General features: G+C 44.2%; 1 protein-coding gene across 1 annotated transcript in view; it reads left to right on the forward strand.

Moving 5' to 3' along the window:
* KLHL20 (kelch like family member 20) overlaps positions 1-21,946 on the forward strand; it is a 155,424-nt gene that overhangs the window by 3,898 nt on the left and 129,580 nt on the right. Inside the window, exon 2 of the mRNA XM_069232038.1 lies at positions 4,810-4,875. Coding sequence (XP_069088139.1) covers positions 4,853-4,875 — 23 coding nt within the window. The 5' untranslated portion in view covers positions 4,810-4,852. The remainder of the gene's footprint in view (positions 1-4,809; positions 4,876-21,946) is intronic.

The following is a 21,946-nucleotide window of genomic DNA, read 5'->3' on the forward strand; positions in this document are numbered from 1 at the left end:
CCCGCACTCCAGTGGCTGTAGGGCGTCTAATAGCCAAGCGCGACATTGCCAGAAGGTGGAAGAAAATGGAGGAAGCTCTAACGAAAGCCGAATGGCTCTGTGGCATGGGTCAATTCCACACCACAGAAGATACTTTTTATAGAGCTCGGGGCTACACCAAGAAGTATATGCAAATTTAGAAGCCCTGGTGCAGTTACCATAGTCGTTCGTAGGGGGAAGGGGGTGGTCAATTCAGATGGGTGACCTCTTTATTCTGATAAGGCTGAGGAATTTGTTCTTGAGCACGTTTGGGTTCACTGTTTTTGATTCACATTATAATGCTCTGCTACATGTGATTTATCCACTCAGCTGAAATGCCTGTCATTTTTACTGTTGCTTCTGTTGAAATAATGACAAAATATTTATAAAAAGTAATTGAAAGCAACAGGCTACACAGCATCTAGAAATTGGTAAGAAAATGGGCCTAACATGACTTTGGTTTTAAGAATAAAAACACTTTCCATTCTGTTAGCGCGTCAGACCTTAAGAAGTAAACTTACGAGACGTGAATAGGCCGATGGACCTTTTGACTGCGCTTTGAGTAGTTCACACCATGTAACCCCATACCAATATGGAACAATAGCAATAACAATCAATGACATCAACAGTCATTAGGAGTCAGTAATTTCCATGCACCATGACCTCGCGGACATGAATAACCACACCTTTTGTATAAAAGTTAGAATGTTTATTTCCCTATATTAACAGTGCTAATGTCACTTAACTTAGTCTCAAAATCAAATGATAAACCTAAAGAAACAACATTGTCTGACCAAAGAAAAGACATCCAACTGTTTTTACATGTAGCGAGCTTCATCAGTGAGAACCCTAACAAACATCTGATTAGAATAGCATTTTTGGACCTCATGCAAAACAATTTAGTCACAAATTTGGAAACCATCTTCCCGTGGCTCTATCAAAAGTAGCAGTTGGTACCTAAAAGCAAATAAACATAACAATCAGTAACATTGTTATTATACCTTGCTTCATTCAGTATGGTTCAGGAAGCTGCGACAGCCTTCATCAGTAGGACATCAGTTCCGTCAGCAAGACATCAGGATTCAGCATTAAAGTTCAGAAAAAGCAAAGTCTCTTTAAACAATGAAGTTAAGCACGTCTCTTCTTGGGGGGGTGGGGGGCGGGGGGGGGGGGGTAGATGGACAAAAAATTGTGACCTCCTCTCAGTGCGGTCCGGCTAAGTTAGATTTCCTAAAACTACTTCCCATTTCCCTATTGGTCATTGAATTGCATGTTTGCATTTAGTGAAATGAAAGCAAAACCCCAAATGGACACTTCTACTAGAATATGGTTCACATGTCGATGACTGGCTCCTCTTATCCTGTTCCCATCGCTTGGCTTGTCAGGTATCAATATTGTTGCAGGTTATACTTCGGTCAGTGCATCTATTGTCTTCTCCTGGGAAGGTCAGTCTTACACATACCACACTAAACATTGTATCCTAACCGGTACATCACCTTCTAGCAAGAAGTTTGTAAGGAAATGCCTCCTTGGCATGGTTACCCCCTGACTTTTTGCCTTTGCTGATGCTGTGTTTTGATTTGAAAGTGTGCTGAGGCCTGCTAACCAGGCCCCAGCACCAGTGTTCTTTCCCTAACCTGTTCTTTTGTTTTCACAATTGGCACACCCTGGCATCCAGGTAAGTCCCTTGTAACTGGTACCCCTGGTACCAAGGGCCCTGATGCCAGGGAAGGTCTCTAAGGGCTGCAGCATATCTTATGCCACCCTGGGGACCCCTCACTCAGCACAGACACACTGCTTGCCAGCTTGTGTGTGCTGGTGAGGACAAAACGAGTAAGTTGACTTGGCACTCCCCTCAGGATGCCATGCTAACCTCACACTGCCTATGCAGTATAGATAAGTCACCCCTCTAGCAGGCCTTACAGCCCTAAGGCAGGGTGCACTATACCATAGGTGAGGGCACCAGTGCATGAGCACTATGCCCCTACAGTGTCTAAGCAAAACCTTAGACATTGTAAGTGCAGGGTAGCCATAAGAATATATGGTCTGGGAGTCTGTCAAACACGAACTCCACAGCACCATAATGGCTACACTGAAAAGTGGGAAGTTTGGTATCAAACTTCTCAGCACAATAAATGCACACTGATGCCAGTGTACATTTTATTGTAAAATACACCCCAGAGGGCACCTTAGAGGTGTCCCCTGAAACCTTAACCAACTACCCGTGTAGGCTGACTGGTTTTAGCAGCCTGCCACACTCGAGACAAGTTGCTGGCCACGTGGGGAGAGTGCCTTTGTCACTCTGTGGCTAATAACAAAGCCTGTACTGGGTGGCGATGCTTATCACCTCCCCCTTGCAGGACTGTAACACCTGGCGGTGAGCCTCAAAGGCTCACCCCCTTTGTTACAGCACCACAGGGCATTCCAGCTAGTGGAGTTGCCCGCCCCCTCCGGCCACGGCCCCACTTTTGGCGGCAAGGCCGGAGGAGATAATGAGAAAAACAAGGAGGAGTCACTGACCAGTCAGGACAGCCCCTAAGGCAACCTGAGCTGAAGTGACTCTTGACTTTTAGGAATCCTCCATCTTGCAGATGGAGGATCCCCCCAATAGGGATAGGAATGTGACCCTCTCCCCTTTGGAGGAGGCACAAAGAGGGTGTAGCCACCCTCGGGGCTAGTAGCCATTGGCTACTGCCCTCCCTGACCTAAACACACCCCTAAATTCTGTATTTAGGGGCTCCCCTGAACCTAGGAACTCAGATTCCTGCAACCTAAGAAGAGGACTGCTGAGCTGAAAAACCCTGCAGAGAAGACGGAGACACCAACTGCTTTGGCCCCAGCTCTACCGGCCTTTCCTCGCCCTCCCCTCCCCCCCCCCTCCTGAAGAAACTGCTCCAGCGATGCTTTCCCCAGGGACCAGCGACCTCTGAATCCTCAGAGGACTGCCCTGCTCTAGAAGGACCAAGAACTCCCGAGGATAGCGGCTCTGTTCACCAAAGACTGCAACTTTGTTTCCAAAGAAGCAACTTCAAGGCAACTGCGTTTCCCGCCAGAAGCGTGAGACTTGCAACTCTGCACCCAACGCCCCCGGCTCGACTTGTCGAGAACAAACACTTCAGGGAGGACTCCCCAGCAACTACGAGACCGTGAGTAGCCAGAGTTGCCCCCCCCCCCCCTGAGCCCCCACAGTGACGCCTGCAGAGGGAATGCCGAGGCTCCCCCTGACCACGACTGCCTGACTCCCAGATCCTGACGCCTGGAAAAGACCCTGCACCCGCAGCCCCCAGGACCTGAAAGATCGGAACTCCAGTGCAGGAGTGACCCCCAGGAGGCCCTCTGCCTTGCCCAGGTGGTGGCTACCCCGAGGAGCCCCCCCCCCTTGCCTGCCTGCATCGCTGAAGAGACCCCTTGGTCTCCCATTGAAAACCCGACGTGTGTTTGCACACTGCACCCAGCCCGTTCCCGTGCTGCTGAGGGTGTACTTTCTGTGCTAACTTGTATCCCCCCCCCCCCCCCCCCCCCGGTGCCCTACAAAACCCCCCTGGTCTGCCCTCCGAAGACGCGGGTACTTACCTGCTGGCAGACTGGAACCGGGGCACCCCCTTCTCCATTGAAGCCTATGTGTTTTGGGCACCACTTTGAACTCTGCACCTGACCGGCCCTGAGCTGCTGGTGTGGTAACTTTGGGGTTGCTCTGAACCCCCAACGGTGGGCTACCTTGGACCCAAACTTGAACCCCGTAGGTGGTTTACTTACCTGCAAGAACTAACAATTACTTACCTCCCCTAGGAACTGTGAAAATTGCACTGTCTAATTTTAAAATAGCTATATGTGTTTTATTTGAAAAGTATATATGCTATTGTGATTATTCAAAGTTCCTAAAGTACTTACCTGCAATACCTTTCATGCAAAGTATTACATGTAGAATTTGAACCTGTGGTTCTTAAAATAAACTAAGAAAATATATTTTTCTATACAAAAACCTATTGGCCTGGAATTGTCTCTGAGTGTGTGTTCCTCATTTATTGCCTGTGTGTATGTACAACAAATGCTTAACACTACTCCTTTGATAAGCCTACTGCTCGACCACACTACCACAAAATAGAGCATTAGTATTATCTCTTTTTGCCACTATCTTACCTCTAAGGGGAACCCTTGGACTCTGTGCATGCTATTCCTTACTTTGAAATAGTGCATACAGAGCCAACTTCCTACAAAGTTCTCATGAGAAAATCTGTCAGCTACGAGCACTTCGTCAGCACAGTGGAAAATCACCATTTAATTCTCTCAGCATCCATTTTATAAGTCGAAAAAGAAATGCAGCTTGACATGAGGCCGTGCAACTAGGCCCAAGACCTCGCTAAGTTAAGGCCTATAATTAATACAGATAATACTTAACCCTTAATATGATATACTACTCATTAATAAAACATTTCACATTAATAAGCTATTAATAAGTACACTTCGTGGAAATTAGCGGCCACTCAGGTGGGCGCACTTTCAAATGCGTGCATTATTTTTCTCTGTTAATACATTTTCTATGCAGATTCAACACTCAGAATACATGAATATTCATTAATAAATTCAGCGTTAACAATGGGCCTAGCATGTCTTTGGTTTTAAGAATAAACAGTTTTCATTCCATGCTATGGAATTGGGTGGAGAGCTGGCTGGCTGCTACAAGCAGATGAGCCTTACCCATCTCAAACTAGCGTATTTTTTGGATTATGTTTTGAAAATTAATGCAACCGTTTTGCCTTCAATTATCTCTTTTTTTGCTACTGTTTGCAGACTGGTCTTTGGACTTGGAAACTGATATTTCTCTTTCTGGTGCATGGACAGAAAGCCAATGCGCAGGTAAGTGGCTTATGATCTCTGATTTAATCCGTGGGTGGTGTTTTAAAGCACAAATACAGCTTTGTGCAATCACTTTATACAAGATTACCTAACATTTCCGTATCTTTGACTTAAAAGGAGTAGAGCCATTTCCTATAAGATATTTGTGTGTTCAGTTCTTTTTTTAACATTCATAAGGGAATATGCTAGCCTGTTGTGAGCTAGTACACAGTTCCATGTCTTGCAAGCGTAGTTTGAAAACACCAGTTTCATAGTTGTTATCTTGCTTACATTTCTTGTCCTTAAATCCAACATTTTGTTTTGAGGAGGCTTCCGCAGGTTGTACGTTTTCAGAAAAATAGAATGGTGCTATGGCTGATGCATTGTTTATGACAAAACCTGTCTTGAAGGACGTATAGGATTACAGGGTTAGCAACTGAAGAGTCTTACATCTATGAATTGAATTTCCGTAGTCTTTTAATGGGGTAGGACTTTGCACAGAGGACACCCTTCATTGGGGCAGCACTTAACATTTACTTCGTCAACTATCACCCAGATGCGAGATGAGCAGATTTTATTGTTCATCCAGTAACATAAGATCAGAGCTTGTGTGCACAAATGCAAGGTTTAATTGGTTACAAAATTCTTGAATTTAAAAGCATGAGTTTTAGAGATCAAGTAAGTTGGTTCTAACTACATGAGACCGAAGGCTTGCATGTTTCCGGTGCTCTGACATGTGAAATAGTTCTTATTGTTCTCATTGTTAGACTATTGCTGATCTATGTGCGCGTCTCCCTCAGCCAACAACAGAAAGCCTATCAGTAAATCTGCTTCAGCATTTTCATCCCTGCGTCACTTTGGTTTATGTTCAGAATTAATTTTCTGTGACTCATTCAGCTTTTATTCGTGAGAGAAACTGCGTTTGTAGTTACATGAACAGACTCGATGCAGTCTTTACAAAAGTCAGATTAATATGGCCTTTATCTTTATCTCCAGTTTTCCTGTTAAACGTGGAATGCTACAAATCATGTGCGACTGACACTTTTTCAAGAATGTTAATGCGTTCGAATCCTGCTTTGCTTTGGGGTCTTTGTTATTCTCAGATTTACTGTTACATGGTCGAAGTAGGGATTTAAAAAATTACATTATTGAGTTTACACTGGAACAGTCACTTGTTTCTTTATTCTTATCTGATAATGAGGGGTGACCCAGCATTGAATCGCCAGTCATTCACTGGCTTAGAGAGTCCACAGTTTAGTCATTAAACGTTGGCATTATTTAGGTTTCTGTTCCATCTGTACATATTCTGCAGAGGTAGTCGCCAGGTGTTCTACCCCCTGCCCCCCACCCCCCCCCGCCCCCAACGCTGTGCCCCAACATCTGTGAACGTAAAAAAAAAAAAAAAACAAGCCTTTGCAATGCAACGGGTCTCGCATTTGCTTGTGTTAGAGCTGATAGCTTTGTAAACTCCTAACCTGACTTTTCACTGGTAATGAAACCTATCGACAAAAGTGCATTTATGCATGTAACCCGAAAAAGTGCAATTAACTGTGTAACAGGGCCGATATTATGTAAAGCGCTCGACTTCTGCCAAGCGAGATCGTGCTGGGAAAACAGAGAAAAAGTAGTCCACGAGCTGGACAGAAAACAGCGAGCCTCGCATGTTTTCTGTACTTGGTCGATGCGCTCGAGGAGGGCTATCCACCGGAAAAGGCATGACATGTGCATGCCTTCCACTAATGAAATCAAGCACATTCTAACAGGCAAGCCCAAAAGCCAATGACAGACACTGACGTGACGTGGACAGGGCTCTGAGCCCTTTTTAATTACTAAAGCGTCTCGCTTAGCGAAACGCATGCGACGCAGGCTCGACCCTAAAAAATACAGCTGAGCCCCGCCACTGAAATCTTAATACAGAATTTGCAGATAAAGTCCAAGATTTTTCTTACACATTGACTGCTGTTGAGCTATTTCCATGACTTACTAGCACCTGGTACTCCATACAATACCTTTTTTTTTGTTTCAAGTAGAGGTTTTTGTGCGTTATTGTTTTCTTATGATCTTGTGAATCACTGAGGGATAATAGCCTCTTTGACTAGCCTGCTCCAGTTCTGATTGAATGAAACCTGTCAAATATTGTTTTTATTAATAGGTATGTTACCTGTTGTCTTAAACAATAGCTGCACTTTATTTCTTTTTAAATTGATGGCGTTGTCTCCCTTTCTATTCCTTGAATAAAGGCAGTTTGGTTCCTACATTTAGAAAGGTTTGTGTTTTACTTTCTGTAATTACAAAGCTATGTATCATTTTGCTTTTTTCAAGTTGGCAGGTTGTGTTCCTTTTATTTTGCTTTCTTTAATCTACCAAATTATATTAATCCTTTATGTTCCGATTTACATCTTTCCATGACGTGTCTCTTTTAGAGGAGAAACCTTGTTTTTCTGCTACACAAAAGGACAATACCTTCAGTTGTCCTGAGGCCCTGCTCCACTGAACTAATTTTTTCCCATAAATTATTATCAGAAATAGGTTTTTCACCCTGCCTATGTCTTGCAAGACTGAGACATTGATCAATATGAGAAATACCAGAAGATGTGACTTTACTTTTTGCATGATAGGTTTGTCATTCTTCAGCTGACAACCCACTGAAGAAGATGGGTCGCCATCTTACTGGTGAATGTGTGCATATTGAGTTGATGAGTCTGCCGTGGCACTGACGGTGACCAGCTGACTAGAATTATGAACATTGTTTTCTGTGAGAGGAGCATGTTTTGGACTGCCCACCTAGCTACCCAACTTTAATCTCTACATTTAAGATGCACTTGCTCCACAGGCATGTGACTCCAGTTTGAGTGTTCAGTTTCCCCTGTACCTCCTCTCACAGTACCGCCTATGTCTGAATGCAGTTCTGTACTCTACATGTGGTTGTATTCATCTGTACATCCTCCAGCGTGAAACACTATTATGTGTACGGTAGCACAATATTAGTTATTTTGTCAGTGTCTGTCTTTTTGTTGTGTTTGACATGCTGTAATGTTATAATAACATTTTCATTTAATTTAGTAGGAAAACCGTATGTTTAACGATCTATATATATATATATATATATATTTTTTTTTTTTTAATTGTGCATTGACTTCTGGACTAAACAGAGTGCTAAAGATGACTTATAGAGGTACCAGACACTAGTGAACCATTTGGGGGAAAAGGTGGCATGATCACATTTTCTTTCTCTCTACCAAATATTTGCAGAACAGGAGTGAAGTCTGCAAAAAAGCATGTCTGATCTGGAACAAATATCTAGTTGCGGTGGTCTAGTATTTTATTACTTTTGCTTTTTAGCCAGCCTCTCTTTTTAATTGTGTGATCTTGATGGGGAAGAAATTTAGTTCTGGACCAATATTTAGCCTGCTGATGATGCATGCTAGGCAAGAAGTCGATGGATGATTTGTTTATCTGTTTGGATAATATTCAGACTATGCACTTGGCATATTGTATGATGTTTGACCTATAGAATGATTAGGTTAACCGCCATGGTGTGGTGCCAAAGGATTTTTTTTTCCAACATCTTTGCAGCTGAAACAAAATTCTTCATCACATAACTGGGAGAGAACGCCATCTAGCAGTTAAAGTTCAGGCTGTTTTATTCTGACAGAAGATTGCCTGTCCTGCCTGTCCACTTTAAGGCAACCTTGTCAGTAGGTGCCACAGTGCAGAGGCCTATATCAAAGCATCAAGTGGACAAGTGTACTGGAGGCTGGCAAAATAATGAAAAATTTCCTAACAAAATTTTGCCTCTATTATGGACACAGAGGTGAGGATTAAGATTGTCTTTCTTCACTTTGTTCGACTGGCAGCCATTAACATTTTTGTAATTGAATGTGCATTAAACTACATTTCCCATGAAGCACTGGGACGATCAGCATAAAACTGTTCATCCAATCCAAACGCAGGAATGCCTCTGAAGACCTTCCACAGACACTCTATCCTCCTCTTTCTTCCTGTGACAACAGCAGACTCCTGTAGGTTCAGGCTTGTTTAGCGGCATCTGTCTATGGGGAAACAACACAAATAGATAAGAGTCTGACCTCAATAGGATCAAACATCAATGACATGGCAGAGAGAGTAGAGCATGGATAATTCATACAAACTAGGAAAACTATCAATACAAAAACAAGTTGTTACCTGCATGTAACATGTTAATTGTATTCCAATGAAAGGATATCATCTTTGTTGTCTGGTAATGAGGACTTGTAGCAAGATATCACTCTGAAGAGAGGATGTACTAATCATGGCCTCTGTGTCCTTAATAGAATTGAAACTTTTAGTTACAATAGCTAGGACATTTTTCATTCTATGTTGGGACCGTAAGCGAGGATTAGGCTAGTTTAAAGCTTCTCCATCACAAGCTATGCCAGGTTGGGTACCGGTTTAAAGTAAATCCTCTTAAAAGTAGAATCTGAGGACCAGTCTGCAGCATTAAGGATGTCTTCTCAACCAGCTCCCAAAGAAAAAGCATTAGAAGCCATCGCTCCTCCCACGGAATGCTCTCCAGAGAGGGAAGTATCAATACCCGCTTCTGGCATGACCTATCTGGCAATGGTAAGGGAGGAGACAAATCAGTGAGGTTTGGTGAGGGTGATGAGCAACTGTCTTTCACCATGAGGACGGAGCTCCTTGGTCATAAATTTGTGAGCTTTTATGGCTCTAACCACACATAATTTTGGACCAGCTGGAAAGAAAGGATAAGATCCCATCTTAGAATAACATTTTGTTCTTATGGAAATATGAAAGTTCACCCCATCGGAAGTGAATACTATACCTGTTCTGTCTAGGGCTCTCACGTCTGAGACTCTTCTACATTGACTAGACACAATAGGGTAGTTATATTCGCTGACAGTTATTTTCTCGACAAGTATTTATTCGAAGGCCATGACTTGAATAGGTGTAAAACCTTATTGACATCTCACACAGTAGAGTATCTAGGTTCTGGACGACAGTACAACCTGATTCCTCTCCAAAGCTTGCAAATTAGAGAATGTTCCTCAACCTTGCAGAAATGGCCAACCTAAATGTGTTAATGGATTTGCATGCCAAACCACTAGACTCTAACGAAACCAGAAAGTTCAGGACATGGGCAACGTTTGTCCCCACTGGACCCAACCACTGTGACCTGTCAGAGTGGTATCATTTGTGCTATCTACCCAAGCTTTCGCAAATAATGAAGCAGCTTCCTGTGAAATGCCCGGGGGCTTTCCAACTTTCCTTGTAAATTTCCACACTGGTAGATAAACGGAGCATGTTTGAAACAGATGGTGATTATTCCCCTTGGGATCCCGGAGGAGATCTAGAAGCGGAGGTAGAGAGATTGGAAAGTTCCATCAGAACTGGAAACCATACTTGAGACCTCCAAATCAGGATGATAACTACCAGATCTGCCAGTTGCATCCGGACCTGGGTGGACAACCTCACGATCATAGCAAGGGGAGGGAATGCGTAGCCCTTCTCCTTGCTCCAGTCCTGAAAGAAGGCATCAGTCGCCACTGCATTGGGATCTGGCCTCCAACTGCAATATCTGTCCAGTTGATGGTCCAGCCGCGATGCAAAAAGGTCCATTGTGAAAGGACCCCATCTGGCCTACATAGCTTGAAACACCAGTGGTGTAACTTCCAAATTCTGGCATCCTGTCAATTCCGGGAGTACCAAACTGCTACCAGATTAGATCTCCCTGGAAAGTGTTCCACTGAAACCGAAATCTGGTCGGTGAAGCAGTAGGTCCAGAAACTCTGGGCCAACTCGTAGAGCTTCTTCGATCTTTTTTTCTCCTAGATGGTTGATGTAGTGGACTTGCCACTACATTGTCCATTTTGAGGTGAACACAGCATTGAGCCTTGTCTTTGGTCCAACCTTTCACTGCAATGGACTGCCATCAAATCTACACAGTTTATTTGAAGTGAAGGGGGCAATGGTTTACGGAGAACCATTTTCTTCCTGTGGAAAACTCCCCACACTGAACATCCCACCCTGTGCTGCTGCCATCAGACTCTCACTAGATCTGGCAGGGAGCTGAAAATTGCGTGCCCGTTCCAGGCCTTCATATGGGAAAGCCACCATTGCAACTCCTTTTTGGGGGGTGGGGGTGGCTCTTACAAAAGGGGCATGGACTGGGAATCAATGAGACCTTGTTGAAGAGGGAAATTTTTGAGGCGTTGCATGGTCTGGATGGAGGGAGACAGGAGACCCACAATCTGGACGAATTGCCGCAGATAAGTGGACAGTTTGGGCAAGGTTCGCCTGAGCTTGTGTTTTATTTTGGTAAACTTCCGAAAAGAGAGGCTCAGGATGCTTTGACTTAGTGCACCACAAACCCAAGGAATTGCAAACTTTGAGTTGAAATTAGTGAGAACTTCTTCTCATTGATCACAAACATGAGATACTCTAGGAGGTCATTAGCCAGCTGCAGATGGTGCAACAGGCGGTGAGAACACTGATCGAGGATAAGAATATCGTTCAGATAGACAATTAATATGATGCCCGAGCTCTCAACTACTGGTTTCAAAACTTCAGTGAAGCACCTGCGAGCAGAGGATAGCCCAAGAGGGAGGGAGGGAGGGAGGTGAATTCGAAGATGTGAGACTTTCACTGAAATTCGGAGGAAACATTGGTGAGGGGGAAAGATGGGAATGGTGAGATAGGCGTCTTTCCAGGGCAAGGAAAATCTACTTGATGCCAAGTTTTTTATTTTATGAGGTGGAGCTATTTTTAGATCCTACTCACCCCTTCTGGCAAGTGGGCAAAGAACAGGTGTTCTATTCAGTCAGAAACTGAATTAGCCATTAAGATGCCTTTAAATGTATTCTTGTCACATTTGTTCTCTGTTCAGAGACTCTGTAGAGGTGCGACTGAACTGAAGAACCAGAGCAGCGTGTGTGTGTGTGTGTGTGTGTGTGTGTGTGTGTGTGTGTCCAACATCCGAAGTGAAAAGCGATCTGTGTGTTCTGAGGCTTGTAGGCGGCAGTCTCTCAATGAAAAGCCATTCCAGGCAGGAAAAGCAGTCCTCTGTATTCGCTATTGCCATCAAGAAGTGCCTCTTCACCCATAAGTTGTGCCTAGGCAGACCGTGCCTCCACTGTCCAAGTCTACGCTCGAAGTGCTATACCACTGCAACCGAGACCCTGCTACAACTTTGCTTGTGCTCTGTGTCCTTTGACCTTGGCATCCTACCTGCTGCCCCTTACTGGCAAACCAAAAGAACGTCTACCATTGTCAACGTTCCCATCAGAACGTCAGATGGCCGTTTCTGCTGCTGTTCTGCTGCCACTCTCAATCGGACTGTGGGTTGATCCTCAATCCTGCATGTCTTCCCCCTCGAAACCGGAGTGAAATGAGATGTGTACTGTAGGTACCCAATGGATGCCATAAAATGGACTCCAAGACCAGTGCTATGGTGGGACTGTACAATAGCAGAGACTTGCTTGAGAAGTGAATGTTCAGACTAAATTCTGAGGTTATCTGCGTCTAAGCCTTGATACTTGCTCCAGGGTATCTAATACCTGGGGGGAGGAGAGGGACCTACCTACCTACACCTAACAAGAGGTGGCGGCACCACGGAAGAGGCGTGAGGTGGGGCAGAATACAAGTGCCAGTACAAGGATTATGGCTTTTTTTGATATGCTGTGATTTTTTTTTTTTACCAAAATAAAACACTGGGCTGGATCCAGTTGTGTCTTGGTAAATTGTTGAGTTATGAGTTAGCAATACCCCATACTACTTTCCTGAGAAGCCTGTGACTGGTGGCCAGTGTTACCACTGAGAGTCAAGTGCTGAACCGGTTGTACTTGGCCGAGTTTGTAGGGACAGCAGAGACAAACAACCTCAGCCCCGCGGTTGAGGTCCACTAACTCCTTGACCTTGGTCTCCGCTATAATATTTCACATTCTAATATGTATTACACAAGAAGAAATTTAATAATCCCAAACATCATCCGTGAACCAGGCAGCATGACTTGACCCACAACCTTCTTCTAGACCCTATGGTCAAACAAGCTCTAAAGCATGATTGCCACCCGTAATGCACTTTGTGCTGCTAATGCTTGGTAGCGGCTGTCCTTTTAGTTGCATACATTACTTATTAGGCTGGTACAGCTGCATGGAGGATCACTAATCCTTTACCTGCTCCTAGACTTACTGAGGCCCTGGTCACCGGAGACTTCAAGTGCAGAGGGCTGATTTCCAACTACAAATCTGCGATAGTGTTATAAGTGAAACGTCTGTTTGCCAAGCAGCATTCCCACCCAAAAGTTAAATAATGTATAAGTACATTTTAAATTGTATTTGAATGTTTTCAGTTAAGAAAGCTGAGTTATATTTAAATTCTTCCATTTGAGACGAATTTGGGCAGCTGTATGGCACACATACTGCATATTGAACAATGTTGTTCAGACCTTGTTTTTACAGCTGTGAATATGGAGGCATTTCTTTTTTTTTTTTTTTTTTGTTATTATTTTTTTTTTTTGTTATTATTTTTTTTTTTTAATAACCTTTTCTCACCAAGTGATTGGTAGTGAATGCCTGTGTGTCTTTATGTCTGGATTACTACAGTGCAGTTTATCATGAGCGCCCATTGTGCAGATTAATAAGTTGCTGCAGGTTTTTAAAGCTCCGATGGTCTGATCATCAAGCCCCTGCCCTGAAATTCTTACATTGCCTTAAAAATGGCCAAGCACATCAGATTTAAAGCGTATTGCTTGATTCCTAAAACACATGGTGAAACACCCTCTGTGCTTTCACTCTGTTGATTTATGTCCCCTGTCTTGCAATTTCAGGTCGAACTATTCTTTCTTGTTAAATAGCCATCCGTTCTAGAATCTGTTGTCAGAGGTGTGACTTTTTCTGAAGTCGCAACAGACTAGTGGTCCGGGCGTCCTGCTGCAATTCCTCAAGAACCTAAACTTCTTGTTATCAGAAAATGAGTGAAAATCTGGACTAAAGCCCCACGCCCCCCCACCCCTCACCCCTAGGCCTAATTTGTCTCCTTTTCTCTCCTACGGTGCCTAGATGCCTTTGGGCGTCTCGTATATGCTATTTAAATTTTGGAATATCTCATTAGATCCTTTTGCCTTTTTATAGTAAATTTATATAAAATGTCCACTGTGAAATTAAGGATATGATCATTTTTTAAGCTTTTTATTTCCCCGGAAGTGGTATTGACTTTCAGTATTTATCTCGATTCATAACGTAAAGCATTTAAGTGTGGCAGCTTTTTTTCTGGTTCCATTGAACTAGATTAACACACCTGAAATCAAGTCCTTGTAGGTAACAAATGCAGGACTGGAAACAGTTCCTTGAATAACCTGGAGTGATATCGGCATCCTAAGTAATTGTAACGCCTATTATTCACAGCACCTGGAAACCTCAGAAGTTTGATATTAAGCATGATGTAAATCAAGTTAACATTATTACTATTCTAGGAGAAACAGAACCTGTTAATAAGCCTACAAAAATTACTCCAGCAGACTCTGTACCAGTGACATAGCACAAAGACCCTCGCCTGCTAATGGAGCACAGACACCTGTTTGCGCTGCAGTACATTATGCTCTCCATCTAATAGGGGCACTGGGCATTAAAGAAGTACTGCATATCACTCCTCCAAGTCTAGCAGACCGGAGCAATGACTGCACTATTATATAGCACACCGATCCCTCCCTCGCTGTACGGGGCGCCATTTCAACTAAGATGAACAAACCCACCTGAAATATGAACCCACCCACATACGAACAAGTAACCAAAACGTGAAAGCTGGGGGCTTTGCTTCTCCTGCAAAGGTTAGTTGCAGCTAGTTTAGCCTTGTGAAGCCTAGATGAGGGACCGGTACCACTTATGTAAATCTTAAAAATAACTGTACTTCAGGTGAGCTTCCTGTAAATTGTGTGTAGGGCTTTGCAGTCTTTATATACTTTGCACAGAGCGGACCTTAGTTGATTTTAGGGTTGGTACTAGTTTGTGGCCAAGTACGTTTATTGTACCCCTTGGAACAGAGACAAGCACCATGATGAAAACCGTGTTGTGCTTTTAGTGAAAGATAATAGTGGCCACTTGCCACTCTGTAAAGGCCTAACAAGTGTCTTTTGTCACTCCTGTTCTTACTGGGTCCGAGTGTCAGAGTAGTTCTCCCTCCCTGGAAGGTCTGCAAGCCGTCTAAGTAAGTTCTTTCAGTAACTGCCCACATTTGGCAGTTAGTACAATCATTCATCCTGGACAATAGCTGTAACTGTTGATGCTCCAGCTGGTAAGAGTGCATGTCAGGCAGTGCTGACCACCTGCTTTTGTGCCAGTGTGTAGTTTTGAAGGCTCGAGACAAGGCTTCTTGACCATGCACAGTCTTTTATTTTATTAGAATTGGTTCTCAACGTCCATGTCTGGATCGCCAAAAGGCAATTGTACCCTCCCCCAAAGGAAGAGTTGTAAATATGACCAACAGTCAGTCATTGTCAGCTTTGTCCAGGAGCGGTTGGGAATTGTCTGGATCCGAAGAAAACAATTTTCAAATGAGGTTTACTGCAATTCAAAATCGGAATAGTCACTCTAGACATGTAGGCCAGTAAGTAGCTCCAAATTATGTGCATTGGAAAGGGTTATTTGAGAGGACTATTTGCCGCTCTTGAATCACGTGAAAAAGTTCTTAAGAGGGTTGCATATTGCACCAGAGAGAATTTACCACTTTTTTTTTTAATGCTCACGAAATCCTAAATATTAGTTAGCGGAAAGAGTAGGCCACGTTTTATTTTTAGTAGAGGAATTCGAGTGGTGGACATGAGCTTGCTGCTGCTTTTGTATTTTATTAGGAACCAAGGCAGAAGGTGGTATTGCTGGCTTTTCGTTTGACTATTTGGAGCTGACAAGAAATAACTTTACATGCCACAAATTTACATGTTACCTAGGGCAAAGCCCAAACCATTGTGGCATAAATATGTCACTTGAATCAATTCGTTGACATGTTTTATAGAGTGGTCCCAGAGATCTAGTTTTTCAGATGGTGCCCCAGGACTGACCTGGAGGTAAGCATGTGAGCAGCAGAGTTTGCACTTTAAATCTGCAGTTGTTTTTTTATCCTTGTTTGTTTGCCTTATGATGAGCTTGCGTGCCGCCAGTCTTGTCTCTATTTACCATGCTGTCTAGTGGTAATGTTCCTGTATCCTATGCAAAGATTACAGATTAACATTTTACTTTAATCGCTGGCAGTTCTTGTTTTGCCATTAGCAGAGTTTGTAATTAACACACCAGCAGGTATGTCATCTATTTTTGAACATCCAACCCCATTGTATCTGCTTATCCCCTTCTCGGCCAGGCCTTTTCCCCCTCAGGTGGCAAGCCTTTTTTTGGCTATTTGGGGAAGTTCACGCTTAGGCCCTCATAACTTTTTCTCCACATAAGCTACCCATGCCAAATTTGCGTCCTTTTTTTCCAACACCCTAGGGATTCTAGAGGTACCCAGACTTTGCGGGTTGCCCTGAAGGAGATCAAGAAATTAGACAAAATACAGCGAAAATGTTTTTTTTTTTTTTTTTTTTTTTTTAAATGGGGAAAAACAGGCTGCAGAAGAAGGCTTGTGGTTTTTTTTTTCCCTCTGAAAATGGCATTAACAAAGGGTTTGCGGTGGTACAATCACCGTCTTCCCAGCTTTCAGAAACAGGCAGAGTTGAATTAGAAAACCCAATTTTGACATTTTACTGGGACGTACCCCATTTTGACAATTTTTTTTTTTTTTTTTTTTTTTTTTTTTTTTTTTTTTTTTTTTTGTGTGTGTGTGTGCTTTCAGCCTCCTTCCAGTTAGTGACAGAAATGGGTGAGAATACAATGCTGGGTCCCAGAAAGCTAAACATTTCTGAAAAGTAGACACAATTCTGAATTCAGCAAGGGGTCATTCGTGTAGATCCTTCAAGTGTTTGCTACAGAAAATAAGAGCTGAAATAAAAGAATATTGAAATTGAGGTAAAAAAACAGCCCTTTTTCTCCACGTTTTACTCTGTAACTTTTTCCTGCAATGTCAGATGTTTGATAGCAATATGCCGTTACGTCTGCTGGACTCTTCTGGTTTCGGGGATATATAGGGCTTGTTGGTTAATCAAGAAACCTAGGTACCCAGAGCCAATAAATGAGCTGCACCTTGCAGTGGATTTTCATTTTATACCAGGTTTACAGCAATTAATTTGCTGAAATGTAAAAAGTGAAAAATAGGTATCAAGAAAATCTTTTGTATTTCCAAAATGGGCACAAGATAAGGTGTTGAGAAGCAGTGTTTATTTGCACATCTCTGAATTCCGGGATGCCCATACTAGCATTTGAATTACAGGGCATTTCTCAAATACACGTTGTAGGAGGCTGGCCTGGCATATAGTGGTTACCTTGTGGTACTTACACCTTGTGCCAGGTCCAGTTATCCCTTAATAGTAGAATAGAGGTGTTTCTAGCAGCTTAGGGTGATATAGGTAGCTATAGCAGAGCAGCTTAGGCTGAACTAGGAGACATGCGAAGCTCCTACTATACCACTTATATCATATAGCACTATATCATAAGAAAACACAGTACTCAGAGTTACTAAAAATAAAGGTACTTTATTTTAGTGATAATATGCCAAAAGTATCTCAGAGGATACCCTCCCTTAGGAGGTAAGTAATATACACAAATTATATGTACACAAACCAAAATCAGGTAAGTAACAGTTAGAAAAGTAGTGCAAACAATGTAGAATCACAATAGGATGCAATAGGTAGAAATAAGCCTAGGGGCAACACAAACCATATACTCCAAAAGTGGAATGCGAACCACGACTGGACCCCAGGCCTAGTGTAGGTTGTAGAGTGTCACTGGGACTGTTAGAAAACACTAAGGGTGTTCAAGATACCCAAGACCCTGAAAAGTAGGAGTAAAGTTACCCTACTACCCCAGAAAGACAGTAAAGTCGAGATAGGGGATTCTGCAAGGACAACAACTGCCAGCAAAACACTGAAGATGGATTCCTGGACCTGAGGACCTGTAAAGGGAGGGGACCAAGTCCAAGAGTCACACAAGTGTCCAGGGGGGACAGGAGGCCATTAAACCCCAGATGAAGGTGCAAAAGGGCAGCCTCCGGGTGGAAGAAGCCGAAGGTTCTGCAACAACGGAAGGTGCCAGGAACTTCTCCTATGGTCCGAAGATGTCCCACGGCGTGCTGGAGGATGCAGAGTTGTTTCCACGCAGAAAGACCGCAAACAAGCCTTGCTAGCTGCAAGAGTCGCAGTTGAGGATTTTGGGTGCCGCTGGGGCCCAGGAAGGACCAGGAGGTCGCCCTTTGGCGGAGGTGACAGAGGGGGCGCTCAGCAACTCAGAGAGCCCCCACAGAAGCAGGCAGCACCCGCAGAAGTACCGGAACAGGCACTTAGAAGATCTGAGGACAGTGGTCGACTCAGTCACAAAGGAGGGTCCCACAACGTCGGAGTCCAACTCAGTGAGTTGGGCAATGCAGGACGGAGTGCTGGGGACCTTGTCTAGGCTGTGCACAAAGGAAGTCTTGCAAAAGTGCACAGAAGCCCGAGCAGCTGCAGATCACGCAGTACACAGGATTACTGTCTGGCGTGGGGAGGCAAGGACTTACCCCCACCAAATGTGGACAGAAGGGCCACTGGACTGTGGGAGACACTTGGACCCAGCTCCTGTGTACCAGGGACCACGCTCGTCAGGATGAAAGGGGACCCAGAGGACCGGTAATGCAAAAGTTTGGTGCCTGCGTTAGCAGGGGGAAGATTCCACCAACCCACAGGAGATTTCTTCTTGGCTTCCAGTGCAGGATGAAGGCAGACAGCCTCCAGAGCATGCACCACCAGGAAACAGTCGAGAATGCCTGCAGGATGAGGCGCTACAATGTTGCTGGTAGTCCTCTTGCTACTTTGTTGCGGTTTTGCAGGCATCCTGGAGCAGTCAGCTGTCGATCGTTGGCAGAAGTCGAAGAGGGAAGTGCAGAGAAACTCTGGTGAGGCTACTCCTCCCAAGCCCTTCACACCTACTTCCAAAGGGAGAGGGTGTAACACCCTCTCTCAGAGGAAATTCTTTGTTCTGCCTTCCTGGGACCAGGCTGCCCAGGCCCCAAGGGGTCAGAAACCTGTCTGAAGGGTTGGCAGCAGCAGTAGCTTCAGTGGAGACCCCGGAAAGTTAATTTGGCAGTACCCGGGCTCTGTACTGGAGACCCGGGGATGCATGGAATTGGTATTGGGGTGACAATTCCATGATCCTAGACATGTTACATGGCCATGTTCGGAGTTACCATGGTGACGCTACATATAGGTATTGATCTATATGTAGCGCACGTGTGTAATGGTGTCCCTGCACTCACAAAGTCCGGGGAATTTCCCCTGAACAATGTTGGGGTACCTTGGCTAGTGCCAGGGTGCCCACACACTACGTAATTTTGCACCTAACGTTCACCAAGTGAGGGTTAGACATATAGGTGACTTCTAAGTTACTTATGTGCAGTGAAAAATGGCTGTGAAATAACGTGGATGTTATTTCACTCCGTCTGCAGTGGCAGTCCTGTGTAAGAATTGTCTGAGCTCCCTATGGGTGGCAAAAGAAATGCTGCAGCTCATAGGGATCTCCTGGAACCCCAATACAAGGGAATTATAAGGGTGTTCCAGTGTGCCAATGAGAATTGGTAAAATTAGTCACTAGCCTGCAGTGACACTTTTAAAAGCAGAGAGAGCATAAACACTGAGGTTCTGGTTAGCAGAGCTTCAGTGATAAAGTTGGGCACCACATAGGGAATACATATAGGCCACAAACGTATGAGCACTGGGGTCCTAGCTAGCAGGATCCCAGTGAGACAGTAAAAACACCCTGATATATACTCACAAACAGGTCAAAAGTGGGGGTAACAAGGCTAGAAAGAGGCTACCTTCCTACAGACGTCTTTTTTACACACTGTCTTACATTTGAAAGGAAAAAAATGTAGAGAAAGACAAGGGGCAATGACACTTGTTTTGCTATTCTGTCTCCTGATAAAAAATGGTAACTCACTAGTGTGGGTATGCCTAATTCTCACGACTGGAAACGCAACATGGACACATCACATTTTTACATTGAAATCTGACATGTTTTTTGCAAAGTGCCTAGCTGTAGTTTTTGGCCTCTAGCTCAGCCGGCACCTAGGGAAACCGAGAAAACCTGTACATTTTTTAAAAACTAGAATCCAAGATGGGGTGACTTGTGGGGCTCTGACCAGGTTCTGTTACCCAGAATCTATGCAAACCTCAAAATTTGGCCCAAAAACACTTTTTCCTCTCATTTCGATGACAGAAAGTTCTGGAATCTGAGAGAAGCCACAAATTTCCTTCCACCCAGCATTCCCCCAAGTCTCCCGATAAAAATGGTACCTCACTTGTGTGCGTAGGCCTAGCGCCCGCGAAAGTAAATGCCCCAAAACACAACGTGGACACATCACATTTTCACAAAGAAAACAGCTGTTTTTTGCAAAGTGCCTAGCTGTGGATTTTGGCCTCTAGCTCAGCCGGAACCTGGGGAAATCCGGCAAACCTGCACATTTGTTAAAACTAGACATCTAGGGTCTTCCAAGATGGGGTGACTTGTGGGACTCTGACCAGGTTCTGTTACCCAGAATCCTTTGCAAACCTCAAACTTTGGCCCCAAAACACTTTTTCCTCTCATTTCGGTGACTGAAAGTTCTGGAATCCGAGAGGAGCTACAAATTTCCTTCCACTCGGCGTTCCCCCCAAGTCTCCCGATAAAAATGATACCTCACTTGTGTGGATGGCCCAGGTGCCTGCAACAGAAAAATGCCAAAAACCTGTAGAGATTGAAGGGATAGCACAGCGACTTGATAAGCATATATTTTTCTTTTATACATCTTTTAGGCTGACTCTGCTTTGGGGACCCACACAAGTGAGGTATCATTTTACTTGGGAGACTGAGGGGAACTCTGGGTGGTAGGAAACTTGTGCTGCAGCGGTGATCCTACAAAGAAATTGAGGAAAATATGCTTTTTTTTTTAAGCAAATGTTGAGGTTTGCAGAGGAGTCTGGATAAGAAAGTGTTGGGGGATCCAGGCAAGCCACCCCTCCTTGGACTCCTTGGGATGTCTATTTGTATAACAAGTCTGGGTTTGGTAGGTTTCCTTAGATGAAGGCCGCACCCGGGACCAAAAACATTGGTGCCCCCACCCCCCCAAACACAGGTAGTTTTGCAATAGACAAGTTTGATGTGTCCACCGACTTATGTGTTGTCCCAAACACTAAAATTGTGAAAGGAAACACACTTAAGTTATGTTAAAAAGACCCCTCACCCACCAACCAAGTTGGTGGCATGCTTGATCCTCGGGGTCCCACCCAAGACACCTAGCGTGTAACAGGTGTGCTGCGACGCCTGATTACAGCAGAGCAGGTTTTGTCATTTTTGTCACACATACTGGTAGGATTTGGCATGAGGGTGAGTGGTTCAGTGGATCAAATTTTACTAACAAGAGATTTCACAAAAATGAAATGCACTGTTAATAACTGAAAGGCCAAAGAACTGAACCAATGACTCGCAGCTCGTGAGCTGTAAAGCCACGACAAGGCACCAACCGCTTTACAGTCCATTCACATACCTTCCATACATGACATGCACAAGACCGTTCACGCCGCCAGCCACGGGCCCAGCACATTACAACACTCGCATCAACAGACAGCACCACGCAAGGGCCCATCACTTTCATATGCCCACATACCTGATACAGCAATCGCACCAGCTGATGAATGTGTGGACTGGCGTTTGGCTGGCACCGCCAGCCAAGCGCCACCCCATGCACACTGCCAGCCAAGCGCCACCCCATGCACACTGCCAGCCAAGCGCCACATTACGCACACTGCCAGCCAAACACCACCCCACGCACACTGCCAGCCAAGCGCCACCCCACGCACACGCCATCTCTTTGTTGTTTAAAAAAAAAAAAAAAAAGTAACCACTAATTATAAATCAGTACAAAACTACAAACACAAAAGCTCTAACTGAGTACATGACAGTAATGCCAACTGTGAAACTAAACACATAAAAATATAAAACAGCAG

This window comes from Pleurodeles waltl, chromosome 4_2, assembly GCF_031143425.1.
Source record: "Pleurodeles waltl isolate 20211129_DDA chromosome 4_2, aPleWal1.hap1.20221129, whole genome shotgun sequence".
Classification (NCBI taxonomy): Eukaryota; Metazoa; Chordata; class Amphibia; order Caudata; family Salamandridae; genus Pleurodeles; species Pleurodeles waltl.